At 43.2% G+C, this 19,034-nt stretch overlaps 1 protein-coding gene across 1 annotated transcript in view; it reads right to left on the minus strand.

The window, feature by feature from the left end:
• Nucleotides 1-354: 354 nt before the first annotated feature.
• LOC138981510 (homeodomain-only protein-like) overlaps nt 355-19,034 on the minus strand; it is a 20,816-nt gene continuing 2,136 nt past the window's right edge. The window contains exons 2-3 of the mRNA XM_070354455.1: nt 7,735-9,574; nt 355-3,031 (exon numbers count right to left, since the gene is read on the minus strand). Coding sequence (XP_070210556.1) covers nt 2,954-3,031; nt 7,735-7,899 — 243 coding nt within the window. The 5' untranslated portion in view covers nt 7,900-9,574 and the 3' untranslated portion in view covers nt 355-2,953. The remainder of the gene's footprint in view (nt 3,032-7,734; nt 9,575-19,034) is intronic.

The following is a 19,034-nucleotide window of genomic DNA, read 5'->3' on the forward strand; positions in this document are numbered from 1 at the left end:
TCTTCCGCAACCCATACAAACCCGACAGTGTTATTTTCGGAATTCGTCTATTAATAGCAGGCTTTACTACAAGGTGAAGTAGTGGTAAGGCGTCCGCCCCGTGATCGGGAGGTCGTGGGTTCGAACCCCGGCCGGGTCATACCTAAGACTTTAAATTGGCAATCTAGTGGCTGCTCCGCTTGGCGTCTGGCATTATGGGGTTAGTGCTAGGACTGGTTGGTCCGGTGTCAGAATAATGTGACTGGGTGAGACATGAAGCCTGTGCTGCGACTTCTGTCTTGTGTGTGGCGCACGTTATATGTCAAAGCAGCACCGCCCTGATATGGCCCTTCGTGGTCGGCTGGGCGTTAAGCAAACAAACAAACAAGCAAACAAACAAACAAAATACAAGGTGAAGGACGCTCTTATCCCGTGTTAAAGCCAGGACGTATCTGTGGTAACTGACATGATGAGTTACCTGAGAAGGAACTAGGTACTTCCATGTAACCACAGTTAATAATGTAGTTCTAAAGTTCTAGCCTACTTTGTATGTAGGAATGCTGACATGTGTACATGTATACAGGATATTAACGATGGCCCTAAAACCACATGCAAGGGCCTGAGTCTTGTATGAAAACAAACCGGTAAACGTCGGGTTTTTACATGCACAAAAATAGGGATATCTTCAAGCTGTATATATGTATACTAGATGTTTACCCGCTTCGCCGGGTACCGGCTTCGCCGGGAAGAAGTAGAGCCGAATACCAGTCTGCGCCTGGGACCCGGCTTTGCCGGGTGTACGCCGGCTTCGCCGGCGCACGAAGGAAAGGAGATAAACGCGCAAAACACTGGAGACCTTCTAAAAATAGTAACGTGCAGTGACCTTCTAAAAATAGTAACGTAGTAACGGGAATATGGATTGACGCCACACGGAGGAAGGGAGATAATCGCGGCTGAAAACACTGGAGAAGATAAGGAAGAGTTACTGGTAGTGGATCCCGACACAAAAAAACAAAATCGGTTCAGCGCGCACAGCGCTGCGCGCTGAGAGCACGTGTTGAAATATCTCATCGATGAGGTTGTGTCCGGGGTGTAGCTGAATACGGTGTCCAAATTTGAAAAAGATCCACCAAGAACTTTGGCCGTGCATCGCGAACAGACAGACAGACAGACACTAGTCGTATATATATATATATATACTAGATGAATACCCGCTTCGCCGGGTACGGCTGCGCCGGGAAGAAGTCGAGCCGAATACCCGGCTGCGCCGGGGACCCGGCTATGCCGGGTGTACGCCGGCTTTGCCGGCGCACCGCACGGAGGAAGGGAGATAAACGCGGCTGAAAACACTGGAGAAGATAAGGAAGAGTTACTGGGAATGGATCCAGAGAAAAACCACGTGTTGAAATATCTCATCGATGAGGTTGTGTCCGGGGTGTAGCTGAATACGGTCTCCAAATTTGAAAAAGATCCACCGAGAACTTTGGCCGTGCATCGCGGACACACACACACACACACACACACACACACACACACACACACACACACACACACACACACACACACACACACACACAAGTCGTATATATAGATATATATAGATATATATGCTGCATAACATCCTTTTTAAATAATTTCAAATACTGACGCATGTACAAAAACAACAACTATGTGATCTGCCCTGGACAATAACCGTGAAACGATGACAAAAGTGACTAATTGGTTTACGTCTGCCATTTCAGTTTCGCCTTCTTCCTAAACGACTGTTACCACGCTTTAAACCCGTACCCCGAAATACCGGTACATTGTATCTTTGTGACGAAGGTTATGAAGTGAAACCTTGGCACTGACAAAACGCCAATTGTTGGTATGTATCCAAATAGAGGGACGATAGTCTTATCCAATGTAAAGGCCTCAGCAGATGTGAGAAAATGAACAGAACTGCTTTCATGGGATGGACTGTGCCCTTATATGACGGACTAGAAACACGGCGTATTCCGCCATTCAGCCATTTCTTAAATTAAATACAGGGTTTGGAACGACAAACAGACTTCTGTTTTACTAACTAATAACGTCTGTCTGCCTATCTGTCTGTCTGTCTGTTTACATGTCTGTTTACATGTCTGTATGTATGTCTGTCTGTCTTTCTGGCTGCCTGGCTGGCTGTCCGTCCGTCCGTCCGTCCGTCCGTCCGTCCGTCTGTCTGTCTGTCTGAGTTCATCCTTACAACGTGATGTTGTGTGTTGATGAAAGGAAATTAATGTTTATATTTATCATATCATCAATTTCACAAACATGCATAATAACAATTAAGACTAAGTGCGACAACAAAAAAACACAGGTGAATGTCCCGTTGCATAACTTTCTCCAAAAGATTATAAGATCTTCCATTTTTGAATCTGTTGCAATGCAAGCAAACCAAAACACTCCGGGTTATGTACATGTTGCATATAATCATGAAGCCATTATAAGAACCGCGTGATTTCAGTTTACCAAGCTTTCCCTCGAACCCATGCTCTTTCAGGTGAATAATAAACAACACCTGTTAACAGAAAAAAAGAAATGTATTGCTGAATATCACAGGACGTCATCTTTTGCAAGCCTGTAGTGAAAGTTTAGACAGTTGCTTTACTATGTACATTATAACGAACATACACCTTGTTATCTGAAACTTTGATTACAAGAACGAAACATTGTGAACACGGAAAACGTTAACGGTTTCAAACATTTATCCTTTTTCTGCACTGATGTTCGAGGCAAAATATTTTGTGTTCTGTTTTAGCTTATCAAGAATCGGTGTTTTTTTTTTGTTTTTTTTTTAATATAAACACATTTTTATCCCGCTTTTTTTCTCATTTTTTGATCATTAATGTGTCAAGGCGAAGAGCACAAACTGTTCTGGCATACTCGCAGTGTAGAATGACGTATTTCCGCGACAATAACGTAGGCGGCAATGGCTTGGGCGGAGGTGACGTCAATCGTTTACTGGCCTCTCATTGGCTGGCAGTCCTTGCTTTTGTCTCCAGCAAGCAAGCCGGTGCTGGAACCATTTCTGCGGAGAAAAAGAGAACAAATTGATAAAAGTCATGGGTTGGATTTCAACAAAGAAATAACTATTGATTAATAAAGACATGGGTTTCCTTATCTCCATCTGCATCTAACCATCTTGTACTAAACCTGTGCTTTGGGGCAGAAAGAAGTGTTTAACAGAATGTTTTTAATATCTTTAGTTTGCAACAGACAGACGGGCAGACAGACAGACAGACAGAGAGAGACCCGGTCTGTCTGCCTGCCTGCTTGTCTTCCTGTGTGTGTGTGTGTATGTGTGTGTGTGTGTGTGTGTGTGTGTGTGTGTGTGTGTGTGTATGTGTGTATGTGTGTGTGTGTGTGTGTGTGTGTGTGTGCACGTGTCCATGTGTGTGTATATGTGCGATAGCAATTTCTCTTTCCCTTTTCTGCAAACGGAAGGCTACATTTTCGAATTCACCTTCTTTTCCTCAATATTTTCTTAATGACTGGTTTTGCCTGCGTTGTTTGTCAAAACCATAAACAAACAGAGCTCTGAGAATCACGTTGACGCTGCAGAATGAGACCACAAGATAATATACAGTTCTCGACCTAACGCCGACCCAAAGCAATCTCTGTAATTAATGAACTGACGAGGTCTTACCGGTTCCCGGGCATGATTCTCATTTAGCACCGGATATTGCTGTGGTCAGCGCCTGAGATAATGCGTGGACATCATTACGGTAAATGAATATGTCCAGCCGCTGCGGCGCGTGCTGTTTGATGTGTGAGAGGATTGTTTGAGCGTGTGATTTCGCACCCTGTTGGACACTATGATTGCTTAGGTTGGAGTTCATCTTTGTCTGTCTGTCTGTCTGTCTGTCTGACTCGCTCTGACACTATGATTGCTTAGGTTGAGGTTCATCTTTGTCTGTCTGTCTGTCTGTTTGTCTGACTTTGTTTTCCTCCTCCACTCGATTTCTGTTTGTCTGTCTGTCTGTCTGACTCGCGCTCTCGCGCTCTCTCGCTCTCTCTCTCTCTCAATCGCTTTCACCTTATCATCTTACCCCCACCCCCAACCCCCACTCGATCTCTGTCTGTTAACATGTCTCTATCGTCTCCTATTCCATCCCCCTTTTCGGGCGGGGATGTAGCTCAGTCAGTAGCGCGCTGGATTTGTATCCAGTTGGCCGCTGTCAGCGTGAGTTCGTCCCCACGTTCGGCGAGAGATTTATTTCTCAGAGTCAACTTTGTGTGCAGACTCTCCTCGGTGTCCGAAGACCCCCGTGTGAAAACGCAAGCACAAGACCAAGTGCGCACGAAAAAGATCCTGTAATCCATGTCAGAGTTCGGTGGGTTATAGAAACACGAAAATACCCAGCATGCTTCCTCCGAAAGCGGCGTATGGCTGCCTAAATGGCGGGGTAAAAACGGTCATACACGTAAAAGCCGTGGGAGTTTCAGCCCATGAACGAACAAACAATCCCCCTTTTCAGACAGGCGAATACAAACAGTGAGACGGAAACGGAAAAGCAAGGACTGAGTGAACAAAACGAAGAAAAGGAAACCAAAAAAGTACACACAGGACATAATCATCTGAATCAAGTTGTTTTGACGATTCTTGCTCCGAGTCAAAGACATACCCAACCGACAACAAAGATTATTGTTGGAAATGTGCTGTGGAAAAGGGAAAAAAAACTCTCCCAATTTGCCAAGAGAAGCATTCCGCGTGTAATTAGTATCATACCACAGATCAACTACACCACTCGTTCTTATTGCCTGCTCCTTCAGTAAAGTAGTCGGCCTACTTCAATGCCATGTCAAAGTTTACCTGGATTTATAGGCCTTTGCTTCAGTCAGTGCTAGTAGTGCAAGCAATGTTTACCTGGGATTTATTGCAGGTAACTTCAACGCACCACTGAAATGTTTGCGTATGTACCTATACACATACGGCGGTAACTTACACACTGCAAATGTTTGCGTTACCCTCTAGCACCAGGGGCAAATTCAGGGTTCGCCTTGTTTTATGTGCCAGCTAGTGCGGTCTTGGGTTTATTTGATGATGTAGATCATGTGATTAAAGCTGCTATGAATTGGGTGTTGTTTTCGACATACTGAAAGTACCGAAAGCGAGCGTGTGTGGGTGCGTGCGTGCGAGCGTGTGTACGTGCGTGCGCGTGTGTGCGTGCCAGTGCGTGTGTGCGTGCCAGTGCGTGCGTGCGTGCGTGCGTGCGTGTGTCTGTGTCTGTGTCTGTGTGTGTGAGTGCTCCCCCGCGACTGTCTTACACCGTTTTGACATTATCTTCGCGTGCTGGAGAACACAGACATATTTCAATCAGCAACTACCTGAGCTTAGAAATAGGAGAATTTATCTGAGGTTTCACCGATCAAAAAACACCAAAGCGAAAACTTTCTACGCCTGTAATGCCTGTCTTCGTATTGCATACAAAACAACATTACAGTTTCACACCCGACAATCCGGTAACGTGCGACAATCTGACTTCCTAATCCAGAACAGCCCAACAAATCAGCGAGATCGGCTTACAGCAGCATTTACATTCCCGCAAGTCCCATCAAAGATAAGGGAGGTTATCACGGCCAATTAGTTTCCTTTGATGGTTTAAGTCCGGCGTTCCGCTAAAGCTTACTTACTTAAGCACGACACGATGACCTTGATTAGTAACTCTGTTAACGTGAGTCGACATACTGCCGCAGGCGAATGATTTTCATTGTTTGTTTTGAAGGTCTAGGTGTTCATGCACTGGTTTCGATTTTCAGTCAATCACCTTGTTTGGGTTCAGAGTGGTATCGATTAAACGGATCTGACTTGGTTGATTATACTGTAAACACACTACTGTAGAGAGAAAGGAAAAATAAGGCGAGAGGGTTTGTTTTGAAAGCTTAGCTAAATTCACTGACTTCGATATTCTGCCAAGCGGAAAAGTCAATCACTTTCCTTTGAGCGCAGAGCAGTATTATTTCAAAGTACTGAGAACTTACTTCTGGAAACAAAAGGAAAACATGCGCGGAGGCAAGTATTTCAGAAAGTTCCACTGTTGCTATTCCCTGACTATGACTGATTTTCCGGCCAGCGAACAAATCAGCCACCTAATTGCGTATTCGTGATAAAGTGGTACCTCTTTGTTAAGACCTCCTAAAATCTGAGAAGTGTATGTCTTGAAATAGAGGGAGTCTTATACTGGAGGCACACTTAGTGACTCTTGGAAGAAAACGTCTGAGAACATGAGGTCGTACGGAAGAGGAAGTCCTTTTCTTCTTCTTCTTCTTCTTCTTCGTTCATGGGCTGTGTTTGCGCGAGTGGGTTTTTACATGTAAGACCGTTTTTAACCATTTAGGCAGCCACGCCGCTTTCGCGGAAGCATGCTGGGTATTTTCCTGTTTCTTTAACCCACCGAACTCTGACATGGATAACAGGATCTTTGCCGTGCGCACTTGGTCTTGTGCTTGCGTGTACACACGAAGGGGAATAAGGCACTAGCAGGTCTGCACATAAGTTGACCTGGGAGATTGGAAAATATCCACCCTTAACCCACCAGGCGCGGCCAGGATTCGAACCCATGACCTTCCGATTGGGTGGCCGATGTCTCATCCAGTAGGCCAATGGGAGTCGAATAATGGACGGTCTTATAAGAGAGGTCCCACTGTAGTAAAGCCTCGCGGATCAATGACAATGTCCTGCACGCTTCGATCAGGGAGGGGGTAAACCGACACACACGCGTGCTCATGAAAGAACCTCAGGGGACCAATCAAGAGTTCCCTGTACTTAAGATTATACGATAACAACACATGCACAGCCTAGCGGCGACCTTCTAGGCAACGTGTCTACTTGTTGATAAGACTAAGTCACCGAGACAACCTCTGTTTTCGAAGCTCTGTGACAGACTCGACGTCCTTATTTGCACCGTCATACGTCTTGTCGAAGTCTGTTTTGCTTTTCGACGTCAGAGCTTTCACCTAGGAAGGCAAGGTGAAGACACTATGTATATGTAAAGAAATTGTCTGTGCCATAGAAGCTCGCTCTTCCTGCTTGATGTACCTTTGGTCAACGATAAGCAACAATGGCTTTGAAATTGCTGCAATTTCTTTTCTAAGCGCGGCCTTCGCTGTCGTGATGTAATTCTCTGCGAGAATGATTGGTACCAGAATGTCTGTATATAGTTCACAGGGGCTGTTTGTTTGTTTGTTTGTTTGCTTAACGCCCAGCCGACCACGAAGGGCCATATCAGGGCGGTGTTCACAGGGTCCTGGGAGGTACTATAAAGTGATCGATAAAGTTAACACCAGAAGTGAGTGTACGCGATAGGTGGGGGAGTAGGGTACCATACTTCAAACAAGTCCTGTTAGGTAGTGTGCTGTCAATGGCCTGCCCAGTTTGTTTTTGTTGTTGTTGTTTTTTGGGTGTTTTGATGAAGAAGGGGCGGGGCAGGTGGGGGGGGGGGGGGCGAAAAAGGGTGGGCTATGCGTGGCGATGGTAGAACAATTTAGTCCTGAAACGGTCCAAAGATTCTCTGCAGTACGGTTTTGTAGTACACCCGCAAAAATCAACTGAACGGTAATGTTGCCACAGTCAAGATGCATTCTCTCTCCCTACATATACGGCCACGAGTTTAATCTTCTATAATAATTCCCCTTCAGTGGCGACAGCCTGTCTATAGCGACACAATTTGGTCGTTCCCTTGGGTGGTCGTTCTACGCGGGTTCGACTGTATTATTTCCGCTTCTACTCACCTTGACTACGTGTTCCGGGAGGTCGACCTCAGCCGCGATGAGGATGACATCCAGGTCTGAAGGGTTGCGGTTGTTCTTGAAGTTCTCCTCAAGCTTCTCCTGCTGGTCCAGTTCCAGGGGAGGCAACTGGTGAGGCGGTGACAGGTGTGCGTGGATGTTCGCCATCGTTCACTGTTTGCTGCTTGCTGTTCGCTGTTCGCTGTTCACTATTCACTGTTCACTGTTCACTGTTCGCTGTTCACTATTTTCTTATCACTGTTTCTGTTTCCACATTCGCTGCTTACTTTTGACTGTTCGCTCTTTGCGAATTTGCTGTTTGCTTTTCAGTGTTCGTTTTTCACTTTTTGCGTTTCCCTGTTCGCTGTTGCTTCTTTTTTCCCCCGGAATATTCCTTTTGTGTAGGATTCGATCAACAGCGCCTAGGTCGAATGCTGGTTGTGAATGAGAGAGATTCAACGATTCTGGGACTTCATTGTGTTCAATGATTAATCCACACGAGTTCAGAACAATATTGTGAAGAACACCGATCTTGCAGGTCACACAGACTTTGGGATCAAAGTCCACTTGTGATAAAGTATTCATCCACTCATGACAAGAAAATTTCATGCAAACACACACACACACACAACACACGCCTATACTGCGGAAACGTTTCTTTTTTTCCCCTACTGAATCAAGATCCTCGAACTGTTTATAGCGTGAAGAAGAGTTGTGGTTTTTTCTTTCCTGGTTGAAAGTGAAACGCAGTTGATCTTCTCTCTGTGAAGTGTTTTCCTCAAACGTAACTTAAACTAATATTGATTTACAAGTGTAATAAATGTTGTCGTCGAACAAATCTTAGGTTAGGAGGATAAAACAAAACACGTTAGGATTACACAATTGCTTATGCGAATAATTCCTCAACAAACCACTAAAATCCTCAGAAATAAGGAAAATATCCTCTCCAATTTGAGTCAGACTTTTTTCTAACAAGTCACCAGTACAGCGTATACGTAATGTGCAGTTTTCCTCGCTGCAAGACAAACTGTTCGCCTCGTTCACTCCCAAGTTTAACGGCAGTAGCTCACCACATAAATGTCAACTGCGTGCACACAAATGAATGCGGCCTGCCAATTATCGGCTGATTTGCTGTGTATCAATTATCCTAGAGCTAGAAAAGCTAACCGTCATCCATTAGGACAACTTGTTGACGGTGGGCCGTGCTTCAAGCAGTCCAAAGCTTTGTGCAAATAAAGGCAATCAAATGGCTGCCTTTATTCGTGTAGTGTATTTTCAGTATTGTTGTTTGGTTCAAGAATTCTGCGATCCTGCCAACAATTGATTGGCAGTAACGTATGGCAAAGATAAAACGTAAATCGCTGCAAGGCTGAGTCACAGAGTGTTTCGGTTCATCGAAGAGTTCGTCCCATATACATCTGATCCCTCCGTATCCGAATTGTATTGTACCTGATCTCTTTTGTTTCTGACCGGTTGAATCTTGGCTACAGATGTACCACTCGAAGTCTCACAATACACTTGGTCATTCGGTTCACTGCGCAGATCTTTCTTTATCTGATTCACCGTATCTGATCTCTTTTCTGACTGATCAGTCGAATCCTGTCCAAAACTAAATCCAGAATTTACTACTCAAGTAAGACAGACGATCTTTTCTGAGGTAAAGTCGTTGTGACAAATACTCCTTCCAATGAGCTGCTCGCGGGAGACTTAAACATTTGAGATTACTGTTGCGCAAATGGAGCTAGAATCTTGGTGTTTTCTTCCAGAGATTCAGCAAATCTGGTCTGCATAATAGGTTCTTTGTTTCTCGTTCACAATGCTGGGGTTTGTTATTTTGTGGAACCTGCAACAGAACAAAATGCAGAAAGTGGTGAAGATATGGTTTTGATGGCAGTTCCTGGCAGCATTGTTTGCACATGTGCGCTTATGTTTACACCAGGAGGAATTGCTGTGCTCTCTCTCTCTCTCTCTCTCTCTCTCTCTCTCTCTCTCTCTCTCTCTCTCTCTCTCTCTCTCTCTCTCTCTGTCTCTCTCTCTCTCTCCGTGTCTCTCTTTATCTGTCTCTCTCTCTGTCTCTCTCTCTCTCTGTCTCTGTCTCTCTCTGTCTCTCTGTCTCTGTCTCTCTCTCTCTGTCTCTCTCTCTTTCTGTCTCTGTCTCTGTCTCTCTGTCTCTCTCTATATATATCTCTCTCTCACGCACGCACGCACGCAAGCACTCATACACACACACACACACACACACACACACACACACACACACACACGTAACAGCATATAAACAGCTCACCACCACAACACCTGTACGCTCTGTTTTTGCACGCAGAATTCAACAACATTTGTTCACAATCTTAAACAGGTCAAACCATTCATTAAGTATGACAGTTCTGAAACTAAATACGATGCCTCTATACTTTATAATGTATAGTAACAGATTGTAGGTAGCCCATACCTATTCCGGATAGTCAGTTTCCGGGGGCATTGATAGCACTAAGAGATAATGCAAAGCGGGGGTTTGCATTCATCCCTATATATCACTTTAAAGAGACAAGACCTACTTTAAATAAATCGCCAACATACTAGTTGAACTATGCTGGGTTATAATTTTATATAGGATCCCAAAATAACCATTTCTTTGTATTAAAGCCTGAACTTGAATTTCTGTTTTGAAAACTGTGACCGACATTTTTTTCCGGAAGCTACAACTAAATGTCAAAAGATAAATTAGTGAGCCAGTATGTTACTTTGTCAGTTAGTCAGTCAGTCAATCAGTGCGCTTCAATGCGGGTTTGAAAATACGTTTGCTGTCTAAAAAAAACTTAAACTAACAAACAAACCAGCAAACAAACACGACAACACACAACAAGTCAACCAGGGCAACCACTCCTCAGAGATCAATCGTACGATATCTGAAGTCTGAAGTCTCTGCTGAACAATGGGGAAGGGGTGGGTGTCGGAGGGGGATTGGTTGTGATTGGATCGGGGCTGGGGTTGGTTGAGGGGAAGGGGGGAGGGGGGGGGGGGGCGCTGGGGAGGTGTTGTCCTAAAGGTCGCCACGCAGCGTGCGCTGGACGAGGTTCCATTTAATTGAAACGGAGATCGTCAGTAACTCAATAGCTGGCCTTTTGATTACATGTACAATGCCGTCTAGTGGCGGTACTTGGCAAAGCAGTGTCGGACGTAAAAGGTCGGAATAGTGTTGGCCAGTCCGGTGTGGTTAACTTTGAACAGTGCTGATTTCGGTTGATCGGTTTGCAAAAAGGCATTAATGTACACATGGGTTGTCTGTAAATAAACACCCAAGCACGCACGTACGCACCCGCATGTAGGCTAAACGCACGCACGCACGCACGTAGATAGGCTACACATGTACACACACAATCATGCAAATATACACACGCCTACACACACACACACTCACACACACACACACACACACACACACACTCAAACACACACACACACACTCACACACACACACACACATACAAACACACAAACACACACACACACATTTACACACCACACCACACATATACACACATCCACTATTCACTTAAAACTTACAAGCGATAGCAAACCACACCAACATAGTTATCCTCCCAAGCGTGGGAATATCCTTGTGATTCAACTAGTTTTCAGTTGTTGAGTATGTATGACGATTTTTGTCAATCCTTAGATAAGCAGTTGACGACTCAGGCTGTTTTCTGTGATATATCAAAAGCCTTCGACAGAGTGTGGCACAAGGAACTTAGTCGATAAATATCGACAGGGGGCCGACAAATGGTTTAAATGGGAAATGTGTGTATATGGGTGTGGGTTTGAAACAAACAAACAAACCAACCCATGTGAACCCCGGGCCGCAGGCCTTCGATGTAGTGATTGAAAAAAAAGGATGTTCTCAAATGGTTCAATTCTCATTTGGTCTGATTCTCAAATGGTACCGGTATACTCCCCCCCCCCCCCCCCTGGCCGCAGGCCTAGGAGTAAAATTTTATAGACACTGACCTTCTTCCCAGGGGTCATTGACCCAGTTTTAGCTATGAGAGGTGGTTCGCCCAGAGGCTGTAGAGTATACCGGGGCGGTCTCTTTGATGTCTTGAGAGGAAACTTGGCCAGGGTAGTACATGCACCAGAACTGGTGGACACCAAGGACAAACATGAAATCGAAGCAGTTTGCTTTCAGAGGGAACGGTCGTCAGCAACTCAAACTTCTCTGTTTTCTTTTTCTTTTTAAATCTGACTTTCTTTGTGGCCCCCTGACTCCGCCCCCCTCCCTCTGTAAGGACCCCCCTCCACAAGGACCGATTTTTGTCAACATTTTAAAGGTCGCTAGAGAGGGGTTCCACTGTATGACCTAACCGCTACTGGCAGACGGCCTCAATCTTCACGCGCAAAGACGAGATTAATAGGTGCTCGGTTTTGGTATTTTGAATTACATTACATTAAACCTTTGTTGGGTTTCATGGTCATGGCAACAGCCATAATAATATTACATGATGTATAATATCATATTTTCAGCATATGTGAATTACATGTCATCATACTAAACTGTCATACATTTTTATTCCTACATTATTCTGATTGATCACAACCAAACCTACTATCATTGGACACATCCAAATGCAAGCGCCTGTTCTTGACAATTTCCCTCGGATCTAAATATAAAATCAGTGCAATTTCCTGGGTCGGGCTTTGCCACAGACACTCACGGTTTGGCCTGTAGGTAAAATGTACAATGTATTTTCTGATTTGTGCACAAAAGCTTTTTTTCTTTTTTCTTTTTTTTAACATAACAATGTTTAATGTCACTGTATGTTTAAAAGACCATGGTCATATTTGTAAAAAAAATGTTAAATTAGAAAATAAATAACATTTTGGTTCATGATTTTTCCTACACCTGTGCTAAAAATAAGAAATAAAAATGTCGGGTATATAAGTCACTCAAATACAGCTAGGTATGAATGGCTCGGTTTGAGTTTGTTGCAGTTGACCCTGCACAATGCGACATATCATGTTTTTGTTGAACAATTTTGACGTCACCCCTCCCATAGGGTGACGTATTTCACAACTTCCTGTGTTACACAAACTCTGTGATGACCAATTTTGACGTCACCCCTCCCATAGGGTGACGGATTTCACAACTTTCTACAGATGAACAATTTTGACGTCACCCCTCCCATAGGGTGACGGATGTCACAACTTCCTGTGTACACAAACTGATGACGTATTTTACAACAAAATGGCGCTGCCCATGGTCAACCTCGAAACTATCCGTATAGAATGGGGGCGTCCTCGCCCCCATAATAAGGGCTTGTTGCACAAATTATATGCTATAGGCATAAGAGGTGTTTTATTAAAATGGTTTGAAGATTATTTGACAGACAGGTTACAAGCCGTTGTTATCCAAGGCAGGAAATCGACATACGGACGTGTTTGTTCAGGTGTTCCCCAAGGTTCTGTTCTGGGGCCCTTGTTGTTCCTTGTGTACATTAACGATATTGTCATTGATATCGAATCTGTCATTAAACATTTTGCTGATGATACCAGTTTGTATTTATCTCTAAATGATGCAAACACGCGGACACAGATCTTAAATACAGACTTAGCCAAAATTGCACACTGGGCGGAAAAATGGAAAGTTAATTTCAATAATTTAAAAACAGATTTGATGACCTTTTCCAGAAATAGAATGCCTGAAACCCTTCCTCTTGTATTTGATGGAACAATTATTCTGAGAGAAAACCACGTTCACAAACATCTTGGTGTACTGATTCAGAGCGACTGCAAATGGGAATCACATGTTCAGTCAATTATATCTAAAGTACGTGTTCTTCTCTCATGTTTTCGGTCCTATAAGTATCGCCTTAGCCGAAAGGCACTTGAACTTATGTATAAATCTTTTATTATTCCCCATTTTGATTTTTCTGACGTCATATGGGATCATTGTTCTGACAGATTAGCTACTTTATTAGAAAACTTGCATCTTGATGCTATAAGAACCATTATAGGTGCAGTTCGTGGCACGAGCCACCAAAAATTGTACGATGAATCAGGATTTACAACACTGAAGGAGAGGCGAAAAAGACACAAACTGATTTTGTATTTCAAATTAGTTAATGCACGCGTGCCACCATACTTACTAGAACGTCTGCCTCCTCTCGTTGCCTCTGTGAACCCTTACCATAGACGAAGACCACTTGACAGACAGACTCCCCACTCTCGAACTGAATTGTATAAAAAGTCATTTTTTCTGTCTTCGACTTCCCTGTGGAATGAGCTTCCAGATACTGTTAAACAACTTGATTCTATTGGGTTATTTAAAAAACGTATTAGTTCTGATGATTCTGTTGTTCCCTCGTATATATGTTACAGGCATTAAGTGAAACCAGGCATTACGCGTAATGCCTGAAATGTTCAGGCATTACGCGTAATGCCTGTGACCACTAGGCATTACACGTAATGCCTAAAAATACCAGGCATTACACGTAATGCCTGAAATTTAACTCTCAAAATTACGCTTATTGCCTGACGCAATTCAGGCAATAGGCCTACACACAACATAAAAGCCTATTGCACTGAACAGTTATCCATCCATCCACGGTGAGAACATTTTAAAGGACAAAGTGTTGACAAAATGTCATGGTGTGAATATTGTAATTAATAGTGATGGTTCACCACAGTTTGAATTTCACGTAAGTGTGAGTGCATGTCACAATGGAAAGCCGAGGTCCAATATATCCAGTCGAGTTTTCACCAGTTGCTTATTCGTCACCATGGAGGATACTGAAAAAGAACAATTGTTTACTCGACGTTTGTTTGAACATTATGAAAAGGACGGCAGAAAGTTGCTCCCGAAAGCTGTGTACTTCAGAACAATCGAAGAAGTAAAAGCTGCCTTCCAGAAAACGACAAAGTCACGTCATGAGTATCATCTCTTGGGAAAGTAAGTGATGTGTGGTGTTTGTCAAAAACAGATTTGAGTATTGGTATTCAGCTCTACGTCTATCGTGAAACAATACTGACACCGGGTTATCTCCAATGCTGTCTCTGATAGAGTAATTGACACATAATTATAATGTCAAAGGGAGGTAACAAAAAAGGCTTAGTACACTGACTGTATCGTTCTTGCTGGAACAAAAACAGCTGATAAGAAAATTGCGTTGTGTTATCTCACATACCGGGTCTGTTGAACGTTACGATATCAAATTATTATTAATGTTCGCTTTAGAAACACTGTGTAAACGGATGTGTTTTTCTCAAAAGGAAGATTTGTTATTATTATTCGACGTAAGTTGTTCACGATCTTTTGTGGTTTGAATGTAGCGCTCGGGTACATTGACATGTTGTTATTGTTTTAGCAAGATGAATTCAATCTGGACCCTGTCCTACGTGTTATAATTATATCCGACTCGCTGCCGAGAGTTATGGTACATTGTTTATAACCATGATAAACATGTCCTGTTATTGCCATTAAATAGTCATTTACTTTAATTTTCAGATTCGAGGTATTAAAATGCGGTGACATCGAAAGGCTTGTACAGAAAAGGACTGACACAACTGAGGAATCCATTCTCTACTATACTACCCTTGAAGAAACATACGATATCGCCAAGAGAGCGCATGTGATGTGGCCACAGGCCATGGCGGTTGTGATCGCATGGAGAAGGAGTTGCACAAGAAATACGACAACATACCACGCCACGCGATAGAACTTTACAAATCTTTGTGCGCAGAGTGTCAGAAGAAGAAGAAACGAGCGAGAGTCAAAGGTGTTGTTGTTCGACCGATTCTATCAAACGATATTCTATCCCGGGCTCAGATCGATCTTATTGACATGCAGTCGCTGGCTGACCGAGGTCATAAATGGATTTGTGTTGTACCAAGATCATTTCAGCAAATTCTGCATTCTAAGACCATTGAGTACCAAAAGAGCTTCGGAAGTTGCGAGTCACATCCTAGACATTTTTTCTGGCGTTCTGTGCTCCATCTATTCTTCAGAGCGACAACGGAGCTGAATTCACGGCCAGTATAATTACCGAGGTCGCACAATTATGGCCCGATCTAAAAATAATGCAAGGAAAACCGAGACAGCCCTAGAGTCAAGGCTCTGTTGAAAGAGCAAATTCAGACATAAAGGATATGCTGGTAGCATGGATGAGCGAGAACAAGACTACGAACTGGACTGCTGGCATCAAATTTGTCCAGTTTATAAAGAACACGAGTCACCACGCCGGTATAGGCAGATCGCCATTCAAAGCATTGTTTGGCACGGAAGCCAAGATCGGTCTGAGATCAACAACGTTGCCCGATGGTATCATAGACTTGATCGAAACGGAGGAAGAATTACAAAAGGCATTAGTGGAACCAAATGAAGACATCGACATGCCCCAAGCTAAAAGTCAGACGCTTGGGCCGTCTCTTGGTGCAATGCCCCAAGTTGAAAGACAGACGCCTGGACCATCTTCTGTGCATGAATTACAAAAGGCATTAGTAGAACCAAATGAAGACATCGACATGCCCCAAGCTGAAAGTCAGACGCCTGGGCCGTCTTTTGGTGCAATGCCCCAAGCTGAAAGTCAGACGCCTGGGCCTTCTCTTGGTGCAATGCCCCAAGCTGAAAGTCAGACGCCTGGGCCTTCTCTTGGTGCAATGCCCCAAGCTGAAAGTCAGACGCCTGGGCCGTCTTTTGGTGCAATGCCCCAAGCTGAAAGTCAGACGCCTGGGCCTTCTCTTGGTGCAATGCCCCAAGCTGAAAGACAGACGCCTGGGCCTTCTCTTGGTGCAATGCCCCAAGCTGAAAGTCAGACGCCTGGGCTTTCTCTTCGTGCAATGCCCCAAGCGGAAAGACAGACGCCTGGACCGTCTTTTGGTGCAATGCCCCAAGCTGAAAGTCAGACGCCTGGGCCTTCTCTTGGTGCAATGCCCCAAGCTGAAAGACAGACGCCTGGACCATCTTCTGTGCATGAAGCTGCATTACAAAAACATGATGATACCATACAAGAATCGCGGAAGAGAGCAAGGATCAGCCAACAGAAACAAGCAGACCGGATGTTGAAAAGAAGCAGAATTGAGATGATTCCTGGAGAAATTGGTCAGACTGTCCTGGTCCCTATTCCGTCGGTAGACAGAGGAAGAGGAGATCCTAGAAACATTTTAGGTGTGATAGTTGACCGAGATGTAAACGAGAACTACACAATTGCAGTCCGGGCAGGTATCTTGAAAGGGTGCTTTTCTAGAAACCAGTTTCAGTTGAGCGAAAAGGACGTTACACTCTGTGCCCAAGTTTCAGTTAGAGAAGCGGTTTCAAGCGAGTCTTTGGGCGGCGGGCAGGGTTTTGTTAAATGTAACTGCAGTGGACAGAAAAAAAAGTGTTCCACAAACCGTTGCAGATGCTTCAAAAGTCATCTCAAATGCAACAGCCGCTGCCATAACAGTCTGTCTTGTCAAAACAAATAAAACATTAATTGTGATCAGGTGTCCCCCGGACGAACAAAATGCGACTCATGTGGAGCAATTGCACATCTTATTTTCATTTAATTTTAATTACTCTTATTGTATGCTCTAGTAACCAATGTTGTTTGCATGTATTTACTGTGTGCAACAACTGCATACTTGCTTAATTAATTAAGTTAAACAATTACTTAATCCACCATGAATGTCTCCATTTTCCATTTTGTTTGACAAAGTTCTAAATTATCATTCTCAATGCGTGATTAATTTACATAATTACTTTGTCCAACATGAGTGTCTTCCTTTTTCCATTTTATTAGACGTAATTCTATATTATCATTCTAAATGCATTCCGTAGCAACCATTATTATATTGATTTTGTTGGTGTGGTTAACCTTCGCATTACCAGGCGCAAATGTATAACAATTTCATAATTCGATAATTCATTTTTTAATGTATACAAAATTCGTTTTAGGAAAGGTTGAGCTGAAGGTTAACAAAAGAGAGAGAGAGAGAGAGGGTTTTTATGACAATACCTCTTAATATGACATATTTATTTACATCAACCATTATTATCGTAATGTTGGTGTATTTTACTATTCCATACATGAAATAAATAAATTACTAGAGTAGTGTATGTGTGTGGGGACGAGTGCATGGTGTTACACAAGTACATGGTGTTGAACAAGTAAAACATATCACAATGAATGCACACAATAACAACAACAACAAATCAACAACAAACCACCAACCAACCACGACCAACTACCAAACAACCAACCACGACCAACCACCAACAAACCATCCAACCACGACCCACCACGACCAACCACCAACAAACCATCCACAAACCACCAACAAACATCAGCAGAAACCTCACCAACGACAATTGCAGAGAGGTTTCAGGCATTATACACATAATGCCTGGTTTCACTTAATGCCTGTAACAGGTTTTAGGCATTACGTGTAATGCCTGACAATGATTTTCAGGCATTACACGTAATGCCTGGTATTTTTAGGCATTACGTGTAATGCCTAGTGGTCACAGGCATTACGCGCAATGTCTGAACATTTCAGGCATTACGCGTAATGCCTGGTTTCACTTAATGCCTGTAACATATATACACATCTGATCGAAAATCAGAAATTATCCATTGCAGACTGAGATTGAGGATCAGCGATCTATTTGACAGACATTTAATTCCCGACCCGTCATGCACTTGTGGTTATCCTGTTGAAAATGCGGAGCACTATATTTTCCATTGCCCCTTATCTCTTCAAATACGTGAAGTCACCTTGTCAACACTGCCCAACTATGATTTGCTAACCGCTGATGATTTTCTGAATGGCAATAGAGACAGGCCAGACAGCGAAAATGCATTGATATTTGACCAGTTATTCAGGTTTATCTTATTAAGCAAACGTTTTGAATAATGAATGCGTTTATCTCATCCATGTTCGAAACGACCATGTGCAGTACTGTTTACATTTCCTTGTTCTGGTAGTATTCTATTTTCAACCATGTGGAAGTCATTGTATGCGTGTGTGTGCGAGTGAGTGTGCGAGCGCGTGTGAGTACTGTTGTTAGTTTAGCATTGTTTTTACATTTAGTCAAGTTTTGACTAAATGGTTTTTTGTTTTTGTTTTGTTTTTTTGTTTTTGTTGTTGTTGTTGTTGTTTTTTCCTTTTATTGTTACATGTTTGTCTACCATAATTTACCATTATTATTTTGACATTATTCCAAACTTGTTATATTAAAATCGTCCGCCAAATTTCATTTGCTTTTAAGAGTACGCTCATAAGCTTAGCTTGTTGTGCTCCATGTTCCTAATTTCATGTATTCGGCAATAGTA

The sequence above is a fragment of the Littorina saxatilis genome, linkage group LG12 (genome assembly GCF_037325665.1).
Source record: "Littorina saxatilis isolate snail1 linkage group LG12, US_GU_Lsax_2.0, whole genome shotgun sequence".
Classification (NCBI taxonomy): Eukaryota; Metazoa; Mollusca; class Gastropoda; order Littorinimorpha; family Littorinidae; genus Littorina; species Littorina saxatilis.